Source organism: Amborella trichopoda, chromosome 1 (assembly GCF_054954075.1).
Source record: "Amborella trichopoda isolate Santa Cruz 75 chromosome 1, AtrichopodaSantaCruz75HAP2 v2.0, whole genome shotgun sequence".
Lineage (NCBI taxonomy): Eukaryota > Viridiplantae > Streptophyta > Magnoliopsida > Amborellales > Amborellaceae > Amborella > Amborella trichopoda.
The window spans coordinates 46,165,822-46,188,858 of NC_142336.1; the positions used below are offsets into that span (position 1 = coordinate 46,165,822).

Here is a 23,037-nt window from a genome sequence, read left to right on the forward strand (position 1 = left end):
TCCAAAATTTAAAGGCCCTTACATTAGGAGGGTGTTTTATGTCTTGATTTTATATTATATGTTATTTTTATCTTAAAATAGATGAGTCCCCATCACGGTATCTCCTCTCCTAAGAAAGCTGCTTTTCAAATTTTTATGTAAGGTTACCTGGGTTCGAAACCTGAATTATGGATCCTAATTGGACCCAGGATGAATCCACACTTTGGATCTGAATAGTAATTCATATTTGATACTGGTATAGTGGATCCGATCCAAATTTAACCCAATTATTAATATATAATGGAAAAAGTTTATATAGAGCCTAAGCTCAAAACAATTAAATTAGAGTGCACAACAAAAATTTCACTAAAAGAGGCTGTTTTGATGCCTAAATATCATCAAATTGATCATCTCGACCTCAAGATGCATGAACATGAGAAAAAAGTAGATTTCAAAAATTGGAAATATTGCATCTTGTAATGCATATTCAAACCGTCAATTTTCAAGATTTCAAAGTTTTCATAGATCTACTTGATCTACACTATTTTTGAACCTTTAAATTTTATACTTAGAGATAAAAATATAATTTAAGGCTATTACAAAGATTTCCAGTATTGAAACCACATTTCTCAATACTATTTGAAGGTGTGTTTCACTTTGATTGTTTAGAGCCTCGACTCACTATATATAATATATTGTTTTTTATATATGCATATATGAATTGGGATTGTATACAATGAGACCATTTATCTTTTATATAAGGTGGTCACAATTGTGTACAACCATATAATGTCAAAGTCAAATATGATAGCTTGGGTGCGTCCCAAAGTTCGAGCAAATTTCCTTTTACGTTTGAGCTTGGTCGATGGAATAAATGTAGCCATCTAATTTCACATCTAATGGTCAAGATTAATTGTGACCACCTTGTACTAAAGATAAATGGCCTCATTGTATAATTTTTCACATGTTATATTATATTTTTTGTTATATGTTATAAAATAATTTGTTTGGATCCGAATCCAAATCCATATCTGGATCTAAATATTACATATCCGATTAGATCTTAATCCAATTCTATACATACTTTTCGGATCAGATTTTTGGGTGGAACCGACCCGATCCAACCCATTCTCAACACTTTTTAAGTTTTTATGTTTTTGACGCGGAAACCAAGGCAAATGGGCGAATGACCTACGGTCCCAATATGGGGGAGGCGGACCACGGCACCTGTCCGCCAAAAGAGCGTTCTTAATGTTGAATGAATTAAATAAATACGCTCGTTCCTTGTTGCCGGTAATAATCCAAATTCCCCGAGAATTCAAGTACGGCTCATAACGTTTTCCCTCCTGCTCCAAAAGCTTGGGTAGGGTTTCTAACGCAAACTCCAAAACCCTCTCTGTCTCTCTCCCTCTTCCTTCGTTATCATCATTGTCTTCGTTGCAGATAAGCTTTCATCGCACGCGAAGGCTGAGTTATGGGGAGGGGAAAATTTAAGGGGAAGCCCACGGGCCGCAGGCACTTCTCCACTCCTGAAGAGATGCGTACGTTCTTCTTTATCTCTAACGACTCCCAAAAGCTTGTTATTTCATATATTTTTTAGAGTGATTATTGTTGCGCTATTTCTATTGGTTCATCTGGTGTCGATCTAGATCCTCAAAAAATTAACATATTTGGAAGTGTTATATGTTGCATCGGTGAATTAGCTTTTGTGTTTCTGTTTGATTCGTAATTTCGTTTCTGTTATGATTGATTGGCTCCATAAAGGATTCAATTTGGCATTAAATCTTGGCCGAGTCTGAGGCGGAGTAACTCAGACTCAGAAGCCTGCTGAGGCAAGTTTCCAAGCGAAACCCGCCGTTCTTAAGTTAACTTTAAAACTTAAAAGATTAAAAAATTTGGTTAAAGAATCCCCAATTAATGATTTAGAAATATGCTTCTTAGTGTTTTTTTGTGATGATTTGTAAACTTTTCTTATTATATGCCCTAATTTTTTATTCCCTTTTTTTATTTTCTAGAATATTTCAAGCTATAAATCAATTTTTTAATCATCCACCTTTTATATACTTATTTCACTTTTTGTAGGCTTTTAATGATTTCCACTACTTATTTTAGTTTTTCCTATTTTTAATTTTTTTTCGACAAATTTTAAATTTTTAATGGATATTTGGGCCAGTTTTGTGCTCATAAGTGAGGGACTTGGTCGAGTCCACTCGAAGTGGGGCGTGTAACTCGGCTTGGACCAGGGCAGAATCGAAGGCCCGAGCTGAGTTAAAACCTTGATTGAATTATGTAAGACAGCTACTGTGTAAGGAGCATGTCAATATCTGGGTTTTTTAAAATATATTTGTTTACTTGAAGTTGTGAATTTTGTAGCCATTATCTGTGAAAAATAATTACGATTAGTAATTTTTTTTGGATAATTGTAACAACTAATTTGTCACTAACAGCATATTCCCTCTTATTGATTTGCCAATTGCCAATGAAAATCATATTTTTCTTGTGAAGTTGTGGTATTGTTTAACTGTTATTGCTTTGGAATTGTGAAGCTCCATTGTTGAAATTTAATTTGAAGTGTGTGGTATTTATTAACGAGGGATGTCTTCAATTAGTTTTTATACTCAATCATTTTATCTATCCCTTATAGCTGGTCCTAGGCATATTTTAAGGTATCGTTGCTTCAATAACGTAGTTGGCCTTAGGACGTTTAGGACGTTTTCAAGTGACGGTGGTAAACCAACTAGCTGCTTTCTTGAAAGGGCTGATGCCACAAAGCCCACATCCTGATTTTCATCACAACACTCTTGCCTTAGTTGGATCATGGATCCCCATGTTATACACATTAGACTCTGATGATCCCCGTTTCTAGTGATGTTACATGATATTTTCTGTCTATCTACATCCTCTCAATCTATCTAAATCAGGGGTGGTGAACTCCGAATTGCTTCGGAACTTGCCATGGGTCTCGAGTGAGTTGGCTTGAAAAGTCCACTCTATTGGTTGAGTTGTCATGAAAAATCTCCTTCTCCCAACAAATGAATTTTACCAACAAATGAATTTTAAATAATTTTTACGTTTTTAAAAATTCATGATATATATATTTAAAATGGAAAATGATAAAAAATATTTTATTGGCTTGCACTAGCTGAAATTATGTGATAATTAATGTAACATGTGATTGTACTATAATTTCTAAATTTCTAGTGCGGACTCAAAGGAATCCCATCATTTCTCAGGTTCCCACTTCGTATTATAGAGTAAAGATCACGTTAATTATATACAACAACCATATAAACTGTAGAGTGATAGTCACACAATTATAGAAGTCATACTCTTGCAGAATCAGAGAAACATAAAGATACAAAAGGCACACCAATACATTAATATATCAGTACACACTCTAACTCAAATAGGAACATTATAGAGGGTCATAACTCATAACCATCTTGAGTGTCAGGGAAGGGTACCCTCTTAAACATCTCGGATATGGTGGGATGGGAAGCCCCTAATTCCAATTTGCCAAGGCTATTCCAGGTCCTGTGCTCACCACCCCTAGTGCTCATTTCCTTGTCTCTCCTTAGAGCCCTTACATCTTGCCCATCATTTTACTCTAGCTGTGCCACCCTAATTCAAATTTGCCAAGGCTATTCCAGCCCCTGTGTTCACCACCCCCTTCGCCCTAGTGCTCATTACCTTGTCTCTCCTTAGAACCCTTACATCTTGCCCATCATTTTACTCTAGCTGTGCCTCATTCTAAGTCTCCTCAACACCCCCCTCTCATTGCTTCTTCTTTGGCTCTGTATTTACTAATTCTTAAATAACTCTCGCGTTGATGACCAGTTCTTTTTTTTCCACCATCATAATCTTCCTCAAATAGGTAATCCAAGCTAATTGGATCGTGATTCTTCACTTTCCTCCTCAGCCGCCTTTTCCTCAGCTTAAAATGTAGTCAAGTTTTTTTCTTGTACTGCACAACAGAATAAGTTTGGCCTAGGATAGCATCTATGGTCCTTTGTAAGTGAGGGGTGTCGTGTCCATGTATCTCCTACCATCTCATTGAAAGAGAGAAGATAATTTGGTTAAACATGAATCCAATCACACAGACTAGTTGTAATATAATACTCTATGAGTTATGAATTCCAACTTATGGGATTTGAAAGCTGACCTAGGTACTGTGTGCGACTTGTGAGATTTAACCCATATTTGTCTTGTGTATCAATATATAAAGCAAGCTAAAAGAACAAAGTACAGATTTTTGCTTTACAAGCTACAACAAGCTAAAGATCATCAGTGGTTAACATTTTAAACAAGATTTTTTACCTCTCTCAAGGCTTCATTTTGGATTTGTCCTCATCTCGCTTTAATCTTCTAATGCACTACTTCCATTTAATGATTTCTAGGTGTTCTCTCTGGCCCATTTGAAGTGATACGCTGGGTTAAAGAAGAAACCTGAATACATTGATATAAATGACCAGGTCAATTAGGCCATAACCCACAAGGCACATAAAAATCCCAAGTTAAAAACTAAATATATGTTGAAACTTGAGGTAAGCTAGTTGTTTTAAGGATATGGTAGTGCAATGTGCTATCCCACTTCTCATCATTGATCTTATAAACTTTGTTGTGGTATTTGCAATGGGTTTGTATACCTTGCTTTTCACGATCCAGTGCCTCCTACAAGAATTCCATGACAAGCTCCACTGTTTGGGTCAACCAACTTTAGGATTGTTGGGCAGCGACAATGGCAATTTGCTCACACTTATCACAAAACTTGTAGTTGTCAATAACTCCTTTGACTTAAACTTGCAGGTTGACTTCTAGAGATGTGCAAAACCCATTGCTTAGATGTTACCATCCACTTCAATCTCAATTGCAACTTCGTGATCGACTTCATAGTGAAGTATGACGTCGCAAATCTAGTGGTAGCTTTTCGCAGTGCAGCCTCATTAGGCTAGGGATGCAGGAGTGATTGTACATGGATTTTGTTATAGGCTTTCCATTCTCAACCTAGCCCTTCACTTGCTTCAATTCATTGATTGCTTTTAACATGAGGTCTATGCAGTTAGCAATTTAACAGGTTTAGTGCTTTTTCTCATGAGCAACTTCCATGCTTTGATGTAGTTCTTTGCATTATCTGTAATCACCTGAACTATATTATCCTCTCGAACCAATCATCCTAAACAAAAGTTTCCGATGTTGACTCTCTTGGAGAGATCTGCAGGAGTGGATGACTGTCCCTTTCACAGTCCGGCATAATAATAACTCAAGCCTTATGCCACATCGCCCTAATCTTTGGCAAGATGATGTTTTAAGTGATGGTTACCTTCTGACATCTCCTTCCCACAATATGCGCACTCCACGCCATGCCAACCCCCGGTCGCTAGGGGGCAAAATATAAGAGAGGTCAAATCACTGAGTTCTTGATAGGAAATGCTACTTTGGAAACTATTTAGGCATACTACGCGCACTAAAAAGTAAAAAAACCTTTGAAGATATTCCATTAGCAACATGCCAACATTAAGTTAAAAAAGAATACTATTATTATGATAATACATCTATAGAAAAATATCCTTTTAGGCATCAAAATATGAATTGATTTGCTGAACCTATGAGAGGTAATATGTTGAATGCATAAAAAATCTATAAGAATCCTAATTGCTATCCTCGAATAGACATTTTTTTTAAACCGACATTATGAATGCCTAAATATATTATCTTCATATATGTGCAAAAAGTCTCTCTCTATACGTGGAAATGAAAATAAAAATTGAATTCTCATTTGTTTTTTGAGAGCGCAATAAAATACAATAATAGCTAAGATTTTCCTTGAGTGATTTTTTTTTTTCATACTTATGAATTTAAACTAAATGAAACTTGAAATTTTGATGGTAATCCTCAAATATTTGCACTTGGTGCTTATCTTTGTCAAAGGGTCCTCAAATACCGCAAATCGAAACCCCTAAGCTAGATTCGGAATTCAAGGTTGGAACTAGTTGATCCGAGCTCTTGAAATTTTAGGGAAAATAGTGTTTCAATTTTCAAGTTCCCATAAACTTGAGATGTTTAATTGGTTTTTTTTGGTGAGAAATAAGCTATGATTTGATAAAGAACTCAAAAATAGGCTTAGGCAACAAATTCCAACCAAGATTGAGATAGGGTTGCACAGAATTCACAAGGTTTGAACTTCGGCCGAAGCCTAGATAGAGAATTTCTACCTCTCAAATATGTGAGATTTGAGTTTTCTCTTGAATCTGAAAAACAATGGATAGAGGATGCAAAAACAACCCTAGACACAAAATGCCAGGTCATTTTGAAGATTGGTTGAAGGTAACTGTACAGAGAGGATCTTAGGTCCCCACCTTTCCTTTAAGCTGTAAATACGACTATACTCCGCAAGTCCCGACAGACGGCGAATCTGTTAGGAACTTGTTGCATTTCAAACAGATATTGGCTGGGCTATTGCAACCTTAAGTGCTCCTTGAGGGGAGTAGGGGGTTTCATGGCTTGCCATTAGCGGCTCGGTCTAGTCTGAGTTGGACTCGGTGAATTTTTCAGCACTGATCTAAGCACACAAATATCCTATTGACAAAGAAGTTTGATCAACTACATCTTGGTCTTTAGATAGAAACATACGAAATTATGAATAATAAGGATATTTCCTCGGTACAAATGTCCAATATCTTTATTCTTCTGATGATTAGCAATTTTTTTACTACGTATTGACGTGCACAATTTGGTGAACAATTATAGTCTCTTTACGGGGGTTGTACCCTTGATAATACATAAACCATAAAATTGGATCAGAATATCTATTGTCAAGCTTAATATTTAAAAAATTGGCCGAGTTATGCTTAGTTTTTCTTGAGTCACTTGGACTTGTTGGGCCCCTAGTCTGGAGTTCTCTGAATCGGGCAGCTAATAGGGCCAGTGAATCGGCTAATTTTCTGACAAACTGGGGTCGCTTCCCAATCGAGTCTGACCTTTTTCTGGGTTATTTTCATCCACCGAAAAGTGCAGGCTATAATATACTATTTGGGAGATCATATAAGGCTATTTCAGCCCCAAATTTGGCTCCCAGGGCCTATTTTTTATCACTCTCTTATATCCAAAAACAAATTTTGAGATTCATCAACGTATTTTAAAAAAATAAAGAATTCAAATTTTTGTTTTGTTTCAAACCTACTTGGCAGGTTTCATATCTACTGATGTGAAGCCTAACCCCAACATATGCTTAGGGTTTATTTTTGACAGTCTTAAGGTCATACGGTGAATATCACTTAAATTTTCGCATTTTTGGGTAATTTTAAATACTCTGTTTTTGCCGGGTTTGGCTAGATTCACGAAAGCAATTCAAGACTCTGGAAGCCGACTTGGCCTTGTTAGCTTTTTAAATGCTGGAAGAAATGTTATCCTAAAAGAAGAGCAAATTGCCTTCAACTATGAGCAAGTGAGGGGATAATTGCTCTGCCACTTTAAGCCTAGTGAGAAGTAGTAAGTTTTTCTGCCACGATTGAGGCACAAAATCTCACTTGCCTTGAGCACAATTATTTATTCATGTCTTGGAGGCCTTATATGATGACTCACACCTTATAAGTTGGTTTCTTCAAATAGCCAGTGACATAGTTAAGCTTTAGATTCTCATAGAAGAGCTTGAGTGGGGTCCTCTATTTCTCACCCTTTACAAGGTCTTGCGATCTAATACTGTAGTCTTACAGAAAAAAAATACATACATACATACATATATATATACATACATACATACATACATACATTTATGTACATATATATATATATATATATACATATACATATCAAAAGTATGGCTTTTCTTGACTTCCAGGTATGGCTTTTCTTGACCTCCTTGAGAACACAGATGATGACTACAAGACGCAAATTCGAAAGTCTTCATCCTCGGAGACACTAGATGCAATGCTTAATTGTATAAAACCGACAGTGGCATAACATAGAAAACCCCCACCAAGTCAACTGAGAAACTCCAAAAAATATAGTGAAGGTCTAATGCTAGAACAATGGTCCATGGATGTCATCCACTTCTCTAAGCACTCTACAGATGTCCAAGGGTTGGAAGCCATAGTGTTGAAGATGAATCTTGTTGTTGTTGGATAAGAATTCAAAGTAGTCCAATGGATGGTGCTTGTGCCTCCCAAAACAACTAAAAGCTTTTAGCCCTGCTACCGTGTAATGTGTGGGCACAGGTCTGATGGAGAATGGACCAAAAAGATCACAATACAGTACTAGAGGTTTGATAACTACAACTAAATACATAAGAAACTAGATAATCTACCATTAGAAAGTATTTAAACAGACTCTATCATAGCCAAAGACGATCTCTAACTTATCGAGCTATTCCTAAGATTTGTAACAAAATGGGATATGATAGACTGTGTGCTGGTAACTACAGTTCCATGACTATTTTCTCTAGATGCGAGCAACCAGACCGAGGGGGGGGGGGGGGGGGGGAGAAAAATAATAAGAGGGAAAAACAAACAGAAGTCAGACACAAAAAAAAGACTTGGGTCCTATCTCATCTTTAAATATGTCCTTCATGAACACTTCTATGCATGCAATCTTCCTCCAAAGCGCAGATGTCATGTTGACCAACCAAAGGCCTTCCAATTGAAACCAAAACCATACTTACTTGTTACTACTCTAGGACTGAATGAAATCCATCTCAACTACATTTTAAAGTGGTTTGTTGGACACCCCAAGTGGTTTAAAAATGGATAGGAATTGTGATTATGAAACTCTGGTTCCCCAAAAGATAAACTTGACCGTGAAGCCATTGAACAATGATTAATAAGCTCAATTTCTTTTGTTGGTGCATTATGCATGTACGATCAAGTTTGATTCACTTATCAAAAAAATAAAAAAATTAATTCTAGCTTTAGGCATGATTTTATTCTATTATTTAAGTTATTTTTGTGAAGTAGAGTAAGCAAAGGTAGTTATTGTTCTCTTGGCTTGCTGCTTACTTCCCACTACGTCTATCTTTAGAATAACTATCACTGGGCTCAAGTATTTTGCATTTATCGAGATTTCCTCTTCTCCATGATAGTAAATGTCCTTGCTTGCCAAATTAATGGTCTTCTTGGCCATCTAAATGCTGCTTTACATCATGAGCATTCATGTCATTAATGATAAAAGAGAAAAGACTGTGCAGTTGGATGAGTCCAAATACTATTTTAATGACAATATGCGCTGCATGTCTTGTCTTGTCATTATTCTGTGTTTTATCCAATTTACCTCACTTTGTTATCTTGTTTTTAACATTGCAGTTGCTGGAACCTCTACCCGACCTCGCACTTTTAGACAGGTTTACTACTATACTCATTAAGGTTGTAGGAAGGCTTTGGAAAATATGTATGGTCATGTCCTGGTTCTCCTTGATATTTTTTTTCCATGTTGCCTATTTGCATCGAGGAGCTTTCGATTTCACATGTTATTTCCCAAATGGCAACTGGAGATCAGCAATGCTTATTCTATTTTTGTATTATTATTGGATTTAATTTGTGGGGATGCCGATCTCGTTAATGTTATATTTTGTGTAAGCTGTGTTTCAAAACAAATTTTGGGTTTTCATGTTTTGTTGAGACAATTTCTTGAAGAATGGAATTGTGTGATGCGTGTGTGCATGCAAAGGGATGATCGACACTGTTGGCATACATGCCATTTGTAGTTTGCCTAATGATTTATCTTTATTGTCAGACCACGATCCACTTCCTGCAGACCATTCTAATTTAAAAGAAAACTGCCATGGCTAAATCATGTTTGCCGGAAGCGAGCCAAGCTTATTTGTCGTGAGCAAACAGGGCTTATTTGCTGTGAGCTATAGTAGAGGGGGTCATTTGGACCCCCTCTTGGTGATATACGCATGTCTAGTTTGTTTCTTTAAGGGGGACATAATCTCCTTTTTTAACCTTCCACATGTTATCTTCAAAGGTTGACATGGTTTTGCAAGGCTGCATGCTCTCTCTTTTCAGATGGAACCTCTTATCTCTTTTAATAGATTGTAATTCCGTATGCTCTGCTTTCAAATTTTTTAAAACAAGGAAATTTTTAAGGGGGGTATATTCTAAGAATCATAAGGTGGTTTTCACAAAATTGGTGTAAAATCAAAGGTTGTCGAAATCTCTAAGGATTTGATTTTAAAAACTCAAGAAGAGCTGTGATTTTAAAAATTATCAAGATTGCAACTTGGAGATCTTGTGACAGTTTCTGTCGGGCCTGTTGTATCCTAGGAATGTGCTTCCTATGACCTGTTGCTTCTTGTGAACTTCTCCGAGTCAGGGGTGTTGAACACTTAAAAGAAAGACCGTTTTGTGCCTTGAAGTCCCTTGTACTTTCTGTTATATTTAATTTTAATCTCTCTCCTATAACTCTGAAACCAGACCTAAACCTTTAGGGGTTAACTGGATTAAAGAGTATTCCCAAATTAGTTACTGAAAATTGACTTCGATCAAGGGGAGATTCTTCTGAAATTTTATTACAATGGACACTAAAAAACTAAGGACTAATGATGTTGACCACTTTTGAAGTGTCCATTTTATCCATTTTGGCTTTTCTGATAGCCTGAAATATGATTTTCTTATTGGTAGGGGTCTCCTGTCAATTCACTTGCGGTCAAGGTTGCAGTTTGCATAGACCTGCGTTACGTTAAGATTTCCTGCTTGTTTCTAGTGCGATCTTGAGATATTTATGTTACACAAGGGCAGTATTTTCCTTAATGTGAAGCTAGGAGTTTTTCTTCGTTAGTCATCAGTAAATTAGACTACTTGAAACAATCAGTGCTCAGTGTTACCATTTACAATTGATAGTGTTGAACAGTCAAGAAGATATACAAATCCTTTCTAATGCATTATATGAAATGCATAAATCTTTTGTTTATAGAAGAAAGTAAAAAACTGAGAATAAGTTGGGATTGAGTTACAATATCATTTTTCTGGGTCTGCGTGATAGTCCACCCAAAGTTTAAAACATTTGGCTTGTCTCTCTCTCTCTCTTTAGACCTGCAAGGAAGAGCACCTTTAAAGATCTTTCCGCAAGACCTAAAAACATCAGTTGTTCTCTCTCCTTTTCTTTATCCAATATAGAAGCAATAGAACTGAAACCCAACTATTTGGCCTTCATGCAAAACACAACAGCCAAGGAAAAAAAAGAAATCCTATTAATTTTTACCTATGCTTACACAACCATATCCTAATAAAATATTACATAATAGAGAAATATTTACGATGGAGTACATAGCCAAACCATAGCCAAACCTTCTTCCCCTTCCCCCTAAGAAAAAAGAAAATAGAAAAATATTGATTAGAAATGAAATGATTTCTTCCGATTCCTAAAGATAATCTTCCTATCTTAATCTCTTTGGATCCATAAAAAATGAATCTGTAGTTAGAATTGAAACTGCTTCAAAATAAATGCCTTAAAAATATGTAACAAATGTTTCGAAAAGCATATATTGTGAGGCACATTAAAACAAGATTTATGCATCCTTTCAATATTTCCATGGTCATTGAATTACTTGACATAGTCAGTGTTTCCCATTTACATACCTTGGCGCTAAACCATCAACCATCAAAGAAGATTTATGGCTAGGATTGCAAATTGGGAGCTTACACATTCCTTTCAAGTGAAGAGAAGATCTCCAACAAATGAGCATTTTGCAGTTTTGATTGATAGATCTTGGCTGGATCTCCAGAGTGTTAGGCGTGTGGAGGAGCAATTAGGTGAAGTTTAGTGAAGGGCTAGGCCCAAAGTGAATGAGAGAGCACAGGTTAAACTAAACTAATGCATGGGAAAGCATCTATGCAGGCTTGCCCCTCGTATCCAACTCTAACTATTCTGATTAGGATTCTTTTGAGTTGAGTGCCTGGAAGGTTTGCGGTGTCCTTGTTTCAGGAGGAATCTTAGAGATGGAAAGTTTGACAAGCGCTGCTGGATCAGTTATCTTTATTTGAAAAGTGAATCTCGGTTAATAGTAATCTGTTTTTTTTTGGGGTTTTTTGTCTTTGGTATTCTGATCTGGGTTATTTGATTAAGTATTTCTTTAGCTTGCTCTTGTGGGTGATTATCAGGGCCTAGACATGGCAAACTTGACTTATCCAGGGCATCACTGCTTCTCTCACAGCTTTCACTTTCTGATAACTGGAATCTACGGCCAAGGCTTCCTGAAAATTATCCATAAATGTCTAGTGAATTCAAATAATTGTTGGACTATCATCTTATTTGTTACCCTTTTTCTAGGGAAATGTGGAGCTTTTGCTTTGATCTCTTGAGGGTGAGTTGGGTGATGTCATTTTGGTGGGTTTCTTTTGATGCTATGCATCCCCTACATGGACCATACAAGAGAGGGTTCTTTGTGGAAGCTCTGCCTTCTAGCCATCCTTCGGGGCTTCTACATGATCTTCCTAAGATTATGGACTTGTTTGGTTTTTACAGTGTTGCTATCTTTCCATTTAGGAAGTTGTAGTCTTGGGGACTCCAAAGAATTGGGGCTTATGACCTTATCAGATACTGGGGATGCTGCCATCTCCTCAAATGGGCTCTCTAAAGCTTAATTTTGGTAGAAGCTCCTTTAGAAACCTCTGTTCAACAGGGTTAGGGAGCACTTTCAAATATTGTGCTAGAAATGTGTGAAAGGTGTTCTTGTCCCCTGTATCTTGACTCTTGACTAATGTGGGAAGTGACTGCATCTTGTGAATGGCCTTACATGTTTTCCTTCATGCTTCTAGGCTCCCTGATGGTATATAATGACCTGTTCATAATAATTAGGTGGGCTACACAAGAAGTTTGTTGGAGTGTAGTGGACCTTGTGGAGGATATCATCCACCTAACTTTGGTGGACCCTGATTTCTTCTTCTCATATCTTCGCAAACTTAAGAATCTGATTGCTTGTCTAAGGAGGAAGTGGGTTGAGAAACCATATTTACCTTTGGAGGCTCCTTTATACCTGGCTTGTTCTCTTTCTCTCTCTCTCTTTCTCTCTTTTCCTTGTTCTTTTGTCTCTTGTGTACATCCTCTTTGTGTCTATACTCTTGAATAAACTTCAACCATACTTGGTAATTCTGGTTGCATTAGTGCGTGATTCACTGTACCATATAAGGAAATGTTACTATTATTGTTACCAATCAAAGAAAAAAACGATTACTATTATTGTTTTCATAGTAATATCTGTTGTTTATGTTGTTGTTCATTGTCATATTTTTTAATATTATTGGTGTTGCTGATGTGAAGTCTCCCATCTTTGGGAGTGGTGCTTTTAGATCCTCATCCGTCCATTCTCAGTCAACCATAGGTTTTGCTTCTGAATACCCAAGCAAGTTGTACCTACATACATTTTCATCAATGTAAGACTGAGAGCTTTACATCTTGTTGTCACTCATGCTGTCTTTTGTTATAATATTTTCTACTCGATATTGGATCTTGAGCAAGGTGAATTAGATATTGCTATTAATTGGAAGCCCACATTGGAATTAAAATGTGTTTGAACTTGTATAATTGAGATCATTGGTAGTTGGTGGAAAGAGGGAATGTCAAGTGGGAATCTGAGAACCATAGTTGAAGTCCATGGTAGGTTGGAAGTGAAATTTCCATTGAACTTTGTGTACTGCTGAACTGGGATTAATCAAATAAGGGACATGGAAAAGCAATATAAATTTAAGCCCCAAGAGTGAAGGATAAGAGAAGGCTTACTTGGAAAGTGCAGGTAAGGAAATAAACATGAATTGTGGGTATTTCTCGTCAATTTGAGCCCATACCTTTTAGCCACATCAAGTAATATCACCACTCTCCCACCTGTACTAACTTGATGTTAGGAATATGATGTCGTGTCCCTCATTCATGCCCACAGGTCATTTCTAGGAATCTCTAGACCATGTGATTACGTCTGTCATGGTGCCCTGTCCATCTGAAGCAAATGCATCAGCTTTTGTTATAGCATACAAATGTATATTTGTTTTCATATGCGTCTGTTTTTTCTTTTGGGGTAGTTTTGAAAATGCACTTTTTCTTGTCTCTATTTGTGCACATCCTCTTATATTTTGCCCCAATTAGCTCTCATCCATGCTAGGGCCTTTTGGTCATTTGGGCGTTTCACCATACAAGTGATGATTGGTTACACTCCTGAGTTATTTCTACTGACTAAATGTCCTTGTTTGAGTTAGAAACCTCCTTTAGTAACTTAACTTTTCCTAGACAATTGTCCATCGAACTAGGCACATGATAGTGGTATGCATATATTAATTTGTTGTATTCAGAAGCGATGCTGGCCCTTTGTGTCTTTCCATGAGTTACTTCTCCCGTGGGTGTCATACATACTCTTACGGTGAGTTTTGATTGATGCCCTATGTTGGGTTGCTACTATTTAAGAGCATGAGGCCATTTTAGTGAGGTGAACTGAAAAAATAGCTTTTGAATTTTCTTCTTCAGCTGACCACTGCCAGAGAAGGGAAAGAACACATTTGGGGAAAAAGAGAAGAACCAATCACGTTGAATTCGACTAAAAAAATCATTAAAAAGTCTACATTGATCAAATCAGTGTATTTTAACTTGCTTTGAGCAAGTCAAAGATAAAAATACCCTAAAAAATAAAAATTTCAATTTTTTTTTTAAAAATAAAATAAAAATTGCAAAACTGAAACAAAACCAAAGGCAACATAAAAAGTCCAAGAAAGCTAAAAGATTATAAAGTATGGACTTAGAAAAAATTGATCTATGTTTGGAGATATTTTATAGAAATCCACAAAAAGGGGAAAAATATAAAGATAGGGCATATGATAAGGGAAAACTCGCAAAACATTGTATAAAGAATCCAAATGACATACATAATTTTTATACATTGATTCCATAGTTTTATATATTAGTTATTTTTTTAGTTTAGTTTTTTAGGTGGCTTGAGTTGGACCTGAGTACTTGGCTCAGCAAGGAGCGGAGTCTTAGTAACTTGGACTCAGCCGAGTTTTGAATCATTGGATCAAATGATACATAAGTATTGAGTGGGGGATGAGGAATTTGGAGACTGGCTGTAAGAAAAGAGGGGCGGGCACAATTGGTAAACTGATTCTTGACATATGTGTGCTGATCATAAAATGTGATAAATGGGAAATTATTTTCATATCATTGTAAGTTATGTCAGTTATGTTGGATTCAGAGTGTTTTCTGTTCTTTTTGCTAGCGCAAGGAACATTCTTGGGGCAAACTTATTCTTGAAATATGCAGGGTTACAAGGAGACCAGTAAGAGTAGTATGTTATAAATGTCATAGTTGTTTATTCTTGGAATATGCAATGTTACATGGAGACCAGTACGTGTGTTGGTTTGTTATAAATGTCATAATTTTATCTCGGCCCAAACATCTAGTAATGCAGCCCAAACAACTAATAAAGTTTTCCCAATTTAACCATAAATCGGAGGATGGGCAAGTGGTAAAGCACATGATTTCGGTTCAACAGTTCTCTGGTTCTGACCAAGGAGTGAGTTCTGTTTTCTTTTAATGCACTCTCCATGTCACAGGAGTCTCAACACATGTCAATGTTCGACACCCGACACCAGCCTTTGGGCTGGTGTGCGTGGTACCTCTGGAGATTTGTGTAGTAATCAGATAATTTGTTGATTGAGAAATTACATTTCTTTCATGATTGGAGAATTATATTTATTCAGATTATCCCCTATCCAACTTTCTATTTTATGATTGTGCTGTTTTATTTCATGGCTCAACTTAGATGCTTATTACTAAAAGGAGAGTAATTAATATGCATTTTTAAAATGGTGTCACCTTCCCTTCTGGATGCCATAAATGTGTTCGCTCTGTTTTTTTTTTCCTGAGTTTGATATAAGAGGATTATTTTTTGTTCTTAAACATTACCAGGAAGAAGAGTCTGAAGAAGAGGTAGAAGAGGAATCAGAAGAGGAATCCGAAGAAGGAACCGAGGTCAGGGCTGTACCATTAACATTTAGGGTTAACAGAGATGTTACTTTGTTGAATTAGAGGCGTTTTATTGTATTTTTATATTAGATGGTCATACTTGGTATTCCTAACTTGTTCTGAATGCTTGCAGAAAAGAAAAGGAGCACAAGGTGTCATTGAGATTGATAACCCTAACTTGGTGAAACCAAAATCTATCAAAGCGAGAGATGTTGATGTAAGTCATGTCTTCTCAAAATTAAGCACCTTGTGAATATTTAGTTACGTTCTCTCTGTATATTGCCTTGATGGGTTTCTTTGTTTGATTGTAGCCTAGATGGGTTTCCGTTAAAGAACTTCTAGTTTGCAGAAAGGATGAAAATATTAAGGATCTTTATACACATTAATAGAGTTGAGAAGTATGTTGTGGTTCTTTAGATGCACAAATTGGTTTGATCCAACATCATGATGTAACCCTGTTTCACATATTCTGTTGTTGTTTGACATTGCTTCCCAAGTGGATATGGTTCTCTGATAGTTATGGAACTTGGAATATTAAAAGGAAATACATGTGAAGACATTATGATTTTCTGGATAAATATAGGAATGCATACTGAGTAAGAGGGAAATTTGTTTGTATATTATGAGCATGAATCCATTCACTGTATATTGCTTATTCAGAAACAGCAATGTGTGCGCTTAAACATGTGCTTAATATGTCATGAGACCCATGTGCTTTGCACATTGACAACTTGCAAAGACTGCGTGTTATTTGCAGTCATACACATGGAGTGCTGCTTGTAATATGTGATATTTCTTCACATAGCCCTTATTTGTTTTACTACTGAGCTCCGAAGCTATTTTGATTTGAATTATTGCTTCTCACTTTTCTCTCTATCCATCTATTGGATGATCATTTGACAAGTTACCTCTGCTGGGATTCATAGACCTAATATTATATCAGGAAATTTGAGAGTTTGAAAACCAAAATTGGTTGCCCCCACAATCTGAAACTAAATTGCATACATATTGCCACAACACTTTGATTATTGAGCAAATGAGATCTGAAGGATATGGTTCTCATCAACTTAGTGTTGAAGTAAGAGTCTGTGGGGTATTTATGGAGTATTACCATGTAAGGACAATTCTACTGTCTGAACCTTCAGGCAGATCATCAGTGGAGAGGTGGAGACCACTAATTAATGTCTTCATTTGTGTGCTTCCACAATTTGGTCTTTCATTTGGAGCAGTGTTGAAAAATTTGGATTCAACAGCCTAGGTGGCCAGTGGTTCGGCGGCCCAAAGGTTGAAAATGGTTGTTGGGGCAGAATGAGAAGAAGATGGCAATAAGAATGGGGGTCTGCGTTTAAAAAGATGTCATTTTCTTTGACACGCAGAAGAGCTTCAGGCCTCCACAAAACACCAAAAAAAAAAGAGAAGAAGAAAAAAAATCGCTCTGCACATGTTAATGTAATTGACAACTTTAACTCACCATCATGTCATGCTTCTTAAATAATACCCTATCTCTCTTCCACACCCTCTCCCCATGTAATGCATTCTTTTTCCACTGCCTTCATGCTGCTTCTTTAATAATACCCCCATTTCTCTCTTTCCTCAAATTTAATGCAACTCTCTCAAATTTAATGCAGGAGATTGACACCTATGCACTCACCGTCCTTCCATTCTTTTTCCTTAATAATACCCCATCTCTCTCCCTTTCTCCAATTTAATGCATATTTGATGCAGTCTCGCTCCACTGTCTCATGTTTCTTTATTAATACTTCACCTCTCTCCTCACATTTCATGCAGTCTCTCTCTCTCTCTCTCTCTCTCTCTTTCCTAGGTGTTAATCTTCTCAGATTTAATGCAGTCTCTATCTCCTTGACACCTTTACCTAGTCTGTCAACCAGGCTTTACTCATGTCCAGGCCTCTAGTTGGGCCTTGGGCGCCTAGGTGCGTAGCTGCATAGGCACGCTCCTAGGCCCCTGCGGTTCGGGGCCCTGCCTGAGCCACCTAGGCGCCCGGGCTGCCTAAACTTTGAAGACTGATTTGGAGTAGAGTGTCAAGAAGGTAAGCAAACTTTTTGCAAACTTCATTGATTAAACTGAGTTTTGACTTCAATGCTTTTCTCATGTTTTTATTTTATTTTTTTCTCTTTTTAAAGGTTATGCCTTCAATTTAAGGATTAGTTCTCAGAGATGATAAGGATACTTTCTTCATACTTTATGCTGGCTATTTGGAAATATGGATGCTTCAGTTGCTGAGGTACACACTCAAGGAGTCAGATTGTGGGTTGCCTACTTAATGGTACCATTGAATGTTATTAAGTGGAGCTGTGGGGCCGGATGGTGCTTTGTTGGTATGGTTATGTGGATTTCCAATTTTTCTAGAGATTAAAAAAAAGGAGTTCTTAGGGAAATTGTAGAGCCCAAAGCTCCCAGAGATTAAAAAATATAGAAAATTACAAAGACAGTGAGAGTGTGAGACATAGATATCATCAAATTGCATTAAACTCAATTGTTATTTTATAAAAAATATCCTAATTGATAAGTCAACCATCAAAAGGCAAAAACAAATTTATGTCATCACTCATCACCACTCGGAGTGTTCATCTGGCCCTTCCTGAGTAGAATCTGATGATGATGATGACATGACATCGTCATCAGAGTCATCACCCTCGTCAACATATTGAGCATCATCCCTTGTTTCTTCGGAATCTGCTTCATCCTCCTCTCTCAATCCCATCGACCTCTTCCACTTCTCCTTTGCTGTCCCCTTCCCCTTCCTTTGGGATTGAGATTGAGACTGAGTGGTTCGCACAGGGCTCAATGTTGTCTCAGCAGCCTCATGGCCCTAAGTCAAGCCCTCTCCATGGAGACCTCATCTTCCTCAGCATTAATTAGCCATTCGTAAGTATCATCGATATCGTTAGCTTCAATAGCCTCCCTTTCATTGTGCTCCAGTTGTTGATGGCTCTCTTGCAGCGATTGATTATACAAAACGAAGACTAGGTCGTTCAGTCACTTTTGCTCAAGTCTGTTCCTCTTCTTTGCATGCACTTATTAGATAAAATTTGAATGAACAATTAAAATTTAGAAAAACATAATATAGGTTAACCTACTAGACTAACTGACTAACTATTATAGTATGTAAGTATTAAGTAATATTACCATTTCAAATGTGCTGAAGTTGTGCTCATATCCCGACGAGCTACAAATCAGATTCAGTGTACGCATCGTCATGTGCCGCAAATTGGGGGTCCTTCCCCCAGGTCCCATCCACTGTGCAGCTATTTCACATAAATGTAAATGCTGTAAATGAGGTATCTATATAATTTAAATTTAATGCTCAAATCATGAAATCAAAATGAAGAAGTTTTAAACTCACTAGGAGAGATCTTGTTCCTTGGCCTTATTACAAGAGACCCAATAGAGGGCCTATACTTTTCTAACTCCGTTACCTTGCCCTGGACCTCATGATTAGGGTTAAGTTTGATACTGCATTCGTTGAATGCTTCCATGAATTTAGTCTTGCTATGTATGACGTGATCATTATAAAAGTGAACAGGGTTAAGGTAGTACCTTGCTAAGTTTAGAATTAAGTCTTGCTATGTATGCTATGATCATTATAAAAGTGAACAGGGTTAAGGTAGTACCTTGCTAAGTGTAGGGGTCTCTCAAGCTGGTTATCTTCCATAATCTTTAGATATGGCCCATACTTAGATCATCATTACCAAAAATTTCTTTATCTCTTCCTTTGCATCCTTTGTAGCTTTATAAATGTGACCTATAGCGGGTTCCTTCTCAGCATCAACCGTCTTGAGTACTTTTATTAATGGCTGAAAAAAACAATAGGCCAATGAAAGAAAAATCAGCCGCCTTGCCGCCTAGGTGGCCATTTTCTCAAACTGCCTAGGTGTGGACTAGGTGGTATAAAAGGTAGGCGCTGAGGCGCCACCTCGAACAATCGAGACTGAGGATGGAAAGGTTTGGGTAATTTCGCCATTGCCCCTCCCCCCCGCCTTAAAAAAAGGGGAAAAGGTTTTTGGGGGCCATTCTTGCCCCCCAAAACGTTTTTAGTGAGGTTTAGAGTGAGAAAAACCTTGAAAAAAACAGGATTTGAAGATTTGTAGAGAGATTAATTTTTTTTTTAACCTCCTTGAATCCCCTATCTTTTGAGGCTTATAGTGGTTGTGAAAGAGGAGATTTGGGAACCAAAACTTTCCGGTTTGGCCAATATCGATTCCATTTCAAGAAGGTTGGTATATTTTGATATTTTTTATTAGGTTATGTATTTTCATTTTTTCACAATGTCTTATGATGTTATTCTTTGCTTTGTGTATTTTCTTTTTGATACTTTATGATATATATTTGATATGTTATCAACTATTTGGATTATTATTCACCCCAAAAAAAACTATTTGGATTATTTTCCCATTTTGATATTTAGTTTGGGTCTTTGGGAAAGCAATTCAATGAAAAATGTTCATTGCCCCCAAACTGAATGATTTTTTTTTTAATTTTATTCATGAGTTTAATTGTATGATTCATAAACCATAATTTTTATCCCCATAAATTTCTTTTTTTATGAGTTAGTTTAACAATTGCTTATTAAATAGAAAAACAATTCGATATACAATAAAAGGGGGGGGGGAAGGGGGGTCCAACATTCCACAAGACTCTGCCCCTCCCCTCAATGCTGGCCACCTTTGTGTCTGAATGCTGGCCACCTTTGTGTCTGAATGCCTGCCTAGGCAGCCGCATCCACCTTCTTGAACATTGCATAAGGCATATTGAAACCTATTACAAAATTGTGAGTCCATGACAATCTCCATCACTACTTTCCCATGTGATTTCTTCGCCCACGTGGACTTGGTCTAGTCCTCAAACACAAATATGAACCTCAACATTTCTTTTTACTATTACAAAGATTGCAAGGGCCAGTAGGAGGTAGCAAATCTAGTCACCTCAAGCCTCAGCATGTCTCTACCCTCGGTGAAATTCCTCATCATGGCTAAGTCCTGGCCAAAACAGAAAATTTCCTAAAACTTACAATGACATCACATGTGTACTCAAAAGAATCAAAATAAGTAACAACAAAGGATAAACATAGTATAAAACAACTCATGTTCTTTCATGAGTGTGACTGCATATATAGATTGTGACAGTCTTCTATTTTTTGATGGTTGTCGTCTTTGATTTCCTCTTACTAATCGCTTCAAGCATGAGGTCTATGCAGTGTGCTGTGCAAGGCGACGAAAAAATACGTAGAGCCTCCTCTTCATCAATAAACTAGTGGCCGTCATATTGGTTGAGTACATATGGATCACTACTTGGACCACTTTATGCTCCCCTACATCCTCTATGCACTTGTTCACCAAATCACAAATGAATGTTGCATCATGGGACTTGTCATAAGTATCAATAGACGTTAAGAACATTGTCCTTAATGGACAATTCACCATCAAATTCTTAATGCTTCTATTTCTCTTATTTCTCCAACTATTAGTACCTTGTGGGCCTTCAAAAAGTTAATTAGTGAGGTTAGTAAGAATCCATGGGCCCTCTTTATCGGAACCTCTTATACACAGACTCTATTGGTTTACTAGGAGGCCCAACGCTAGCATATATGTCTCCTCCTTATCGAACTCCAAAAATATCTACGCTTCTGACAATTTCTTCATGTCTTTTCCTCACGACCTCTTTCTTGTTTCTCTCTGCTAACCTCAGCCGGCACTTGAGTGCATGGGGCCACATCCCCTCTAAAGATGGCAGTCGACTATGTGAACCTTTAATCTATTAATGTCGGCATTATATGATTTCTTGCAAAACTTACATTCCACACTATTCTTGTTGTTGGGATTTGGACAAGATACATACTTCCCACTCCGGATCACTATGCTTACTTGATCCAGTCGAAGACATTGTCATGACTCACGACTTATTACACAAGTCAAGAGTCACAGTAATTCACAAATCACAGAACAAACCTGAAAAATACACAAGATAGATAAGAAAACACAAGAAAAAAATTGAAGTTTAAAATTGAAATATTAAGAACAGTTTCAAAAAAAATTGAAATATTAAGAAAGCTCAAGAAATTTTTTTCTCGTAACATAATATCCGTAAGTTTTGATTTTGGATATCAATCTTCACAAAAAATCAATTTAATTCAAAGTTTCATACTATTCACAAAATATAAGTAAATATTTCATCTTCAAACATGTACAAGAGTAAAAAAGCAAAAATAGGATATCAAAACATAAAAAATTATACAAAAAATATCATGCCCGAATCTAAATTTTGTATTGCACTAAGCTTTCTAAAAAAGAATTCGATATAGGTCCAAACCCGAAAATACTCACAAAACATTGCAATCCTTCAACTTCAAACATGTAAATATATCATAAAAGAAAAAAAAGAAGAAAAAGAATATCATATGATTCAAAGCATAATATATTATACCAAAAAAATACAAAACCCATATTCAAATATTGTAATGCACTAGCCTTATCAAAATGATGTTGGGGTTTGTGATCTTTAATGGCCTAGAGAGCATGTTAAAAATGATATCTATATAAATTATGCACTTAAGTGGGATTGTGTGTTGACTGACCAAGGGTTGGGGGGTTCATGGCACTGATTAAGTCCAAATCCCTTACCCCTGGGCATGTGGCACTACTAATAAGGGTTTACAGAGGGTCATCTCTTGTTGAGGTCGGAGAGATGCTCAGGGATGATGTGTGTTGGCTAGGAGAATTGTGTAGTCTCCTGTGTATGGCTGTAGGCTTGTGAGAGCATTGACTAAAGGCTCAACAACTTCCACACGACATGCACATATGACAACTGTGCTATTAAGAAGCACCCCTATAGAGGGAATAGACTTAGGTGGGCTGGCCATGTGAAACATAGACCCAATACAACACCAGTTAGGAGGGACAATTTGGTTCAAGTGAAGGGCATTAAAGGGGCAATGAGAAGGCCCAAAAGGATATGGATGGAAGTAGTGACAAGAGATATAGTGACTTGTGTTTGACTATGGTGTGGCCCTTGATAGAGCAGATTAGCGGAATGGGAATATGTAGCCAACCTCAAATAGTTGGGATAAGGCTCAGATGGTGATGATGACGAAATACCTTT

At 37.0% G+C, this 23,037-nt stretch overlaps 1 protein-coding gene across 3 annotated transcripts in view; it reads left to right on the top strand.

The window, feature by feature from the left end:
* Window positions 1–1,277: 1,277 nt before the first annotated feature.
* Window positions 1,278–23,037, top strand: part of LOC18442262 (28 kDa heat/acid-stable phosphoprotein-like protein) — a 31,771-nt gene continuing 10,011 nt past the window's right edge. For 2 of the 3 annotated variants that reach the window (XM_011627983.3, XM_088868278.1), the window contains exons 1-5: window positions 1,278–1,342; window positions 1,423–1,520; window positions 9,273–9,310; window positions 15,862–15,924; window positions 16,052–16,135. In XM_011627983.3, the coding sequence (XP_011626285.1) occupies window positions 1,454–1,520; window positions 9,273–9,310; window positions 15,862–15,924; window positions 16,052–16,135 (252 nt within the window). In that variant the 5' untranslated portion in view covers window positions 1,278–1,342; window positions 1,423–1,453. Of the gene's footprint in view, window positions 1,521–9,272; window positions 9,311–15,861; window positions 15,925–16,051; window positions 16,136–23,037 lie in introns of all 3 variants that reach the window. The other variant, XM_020672208.2, reaches the window with a different exon arrangement.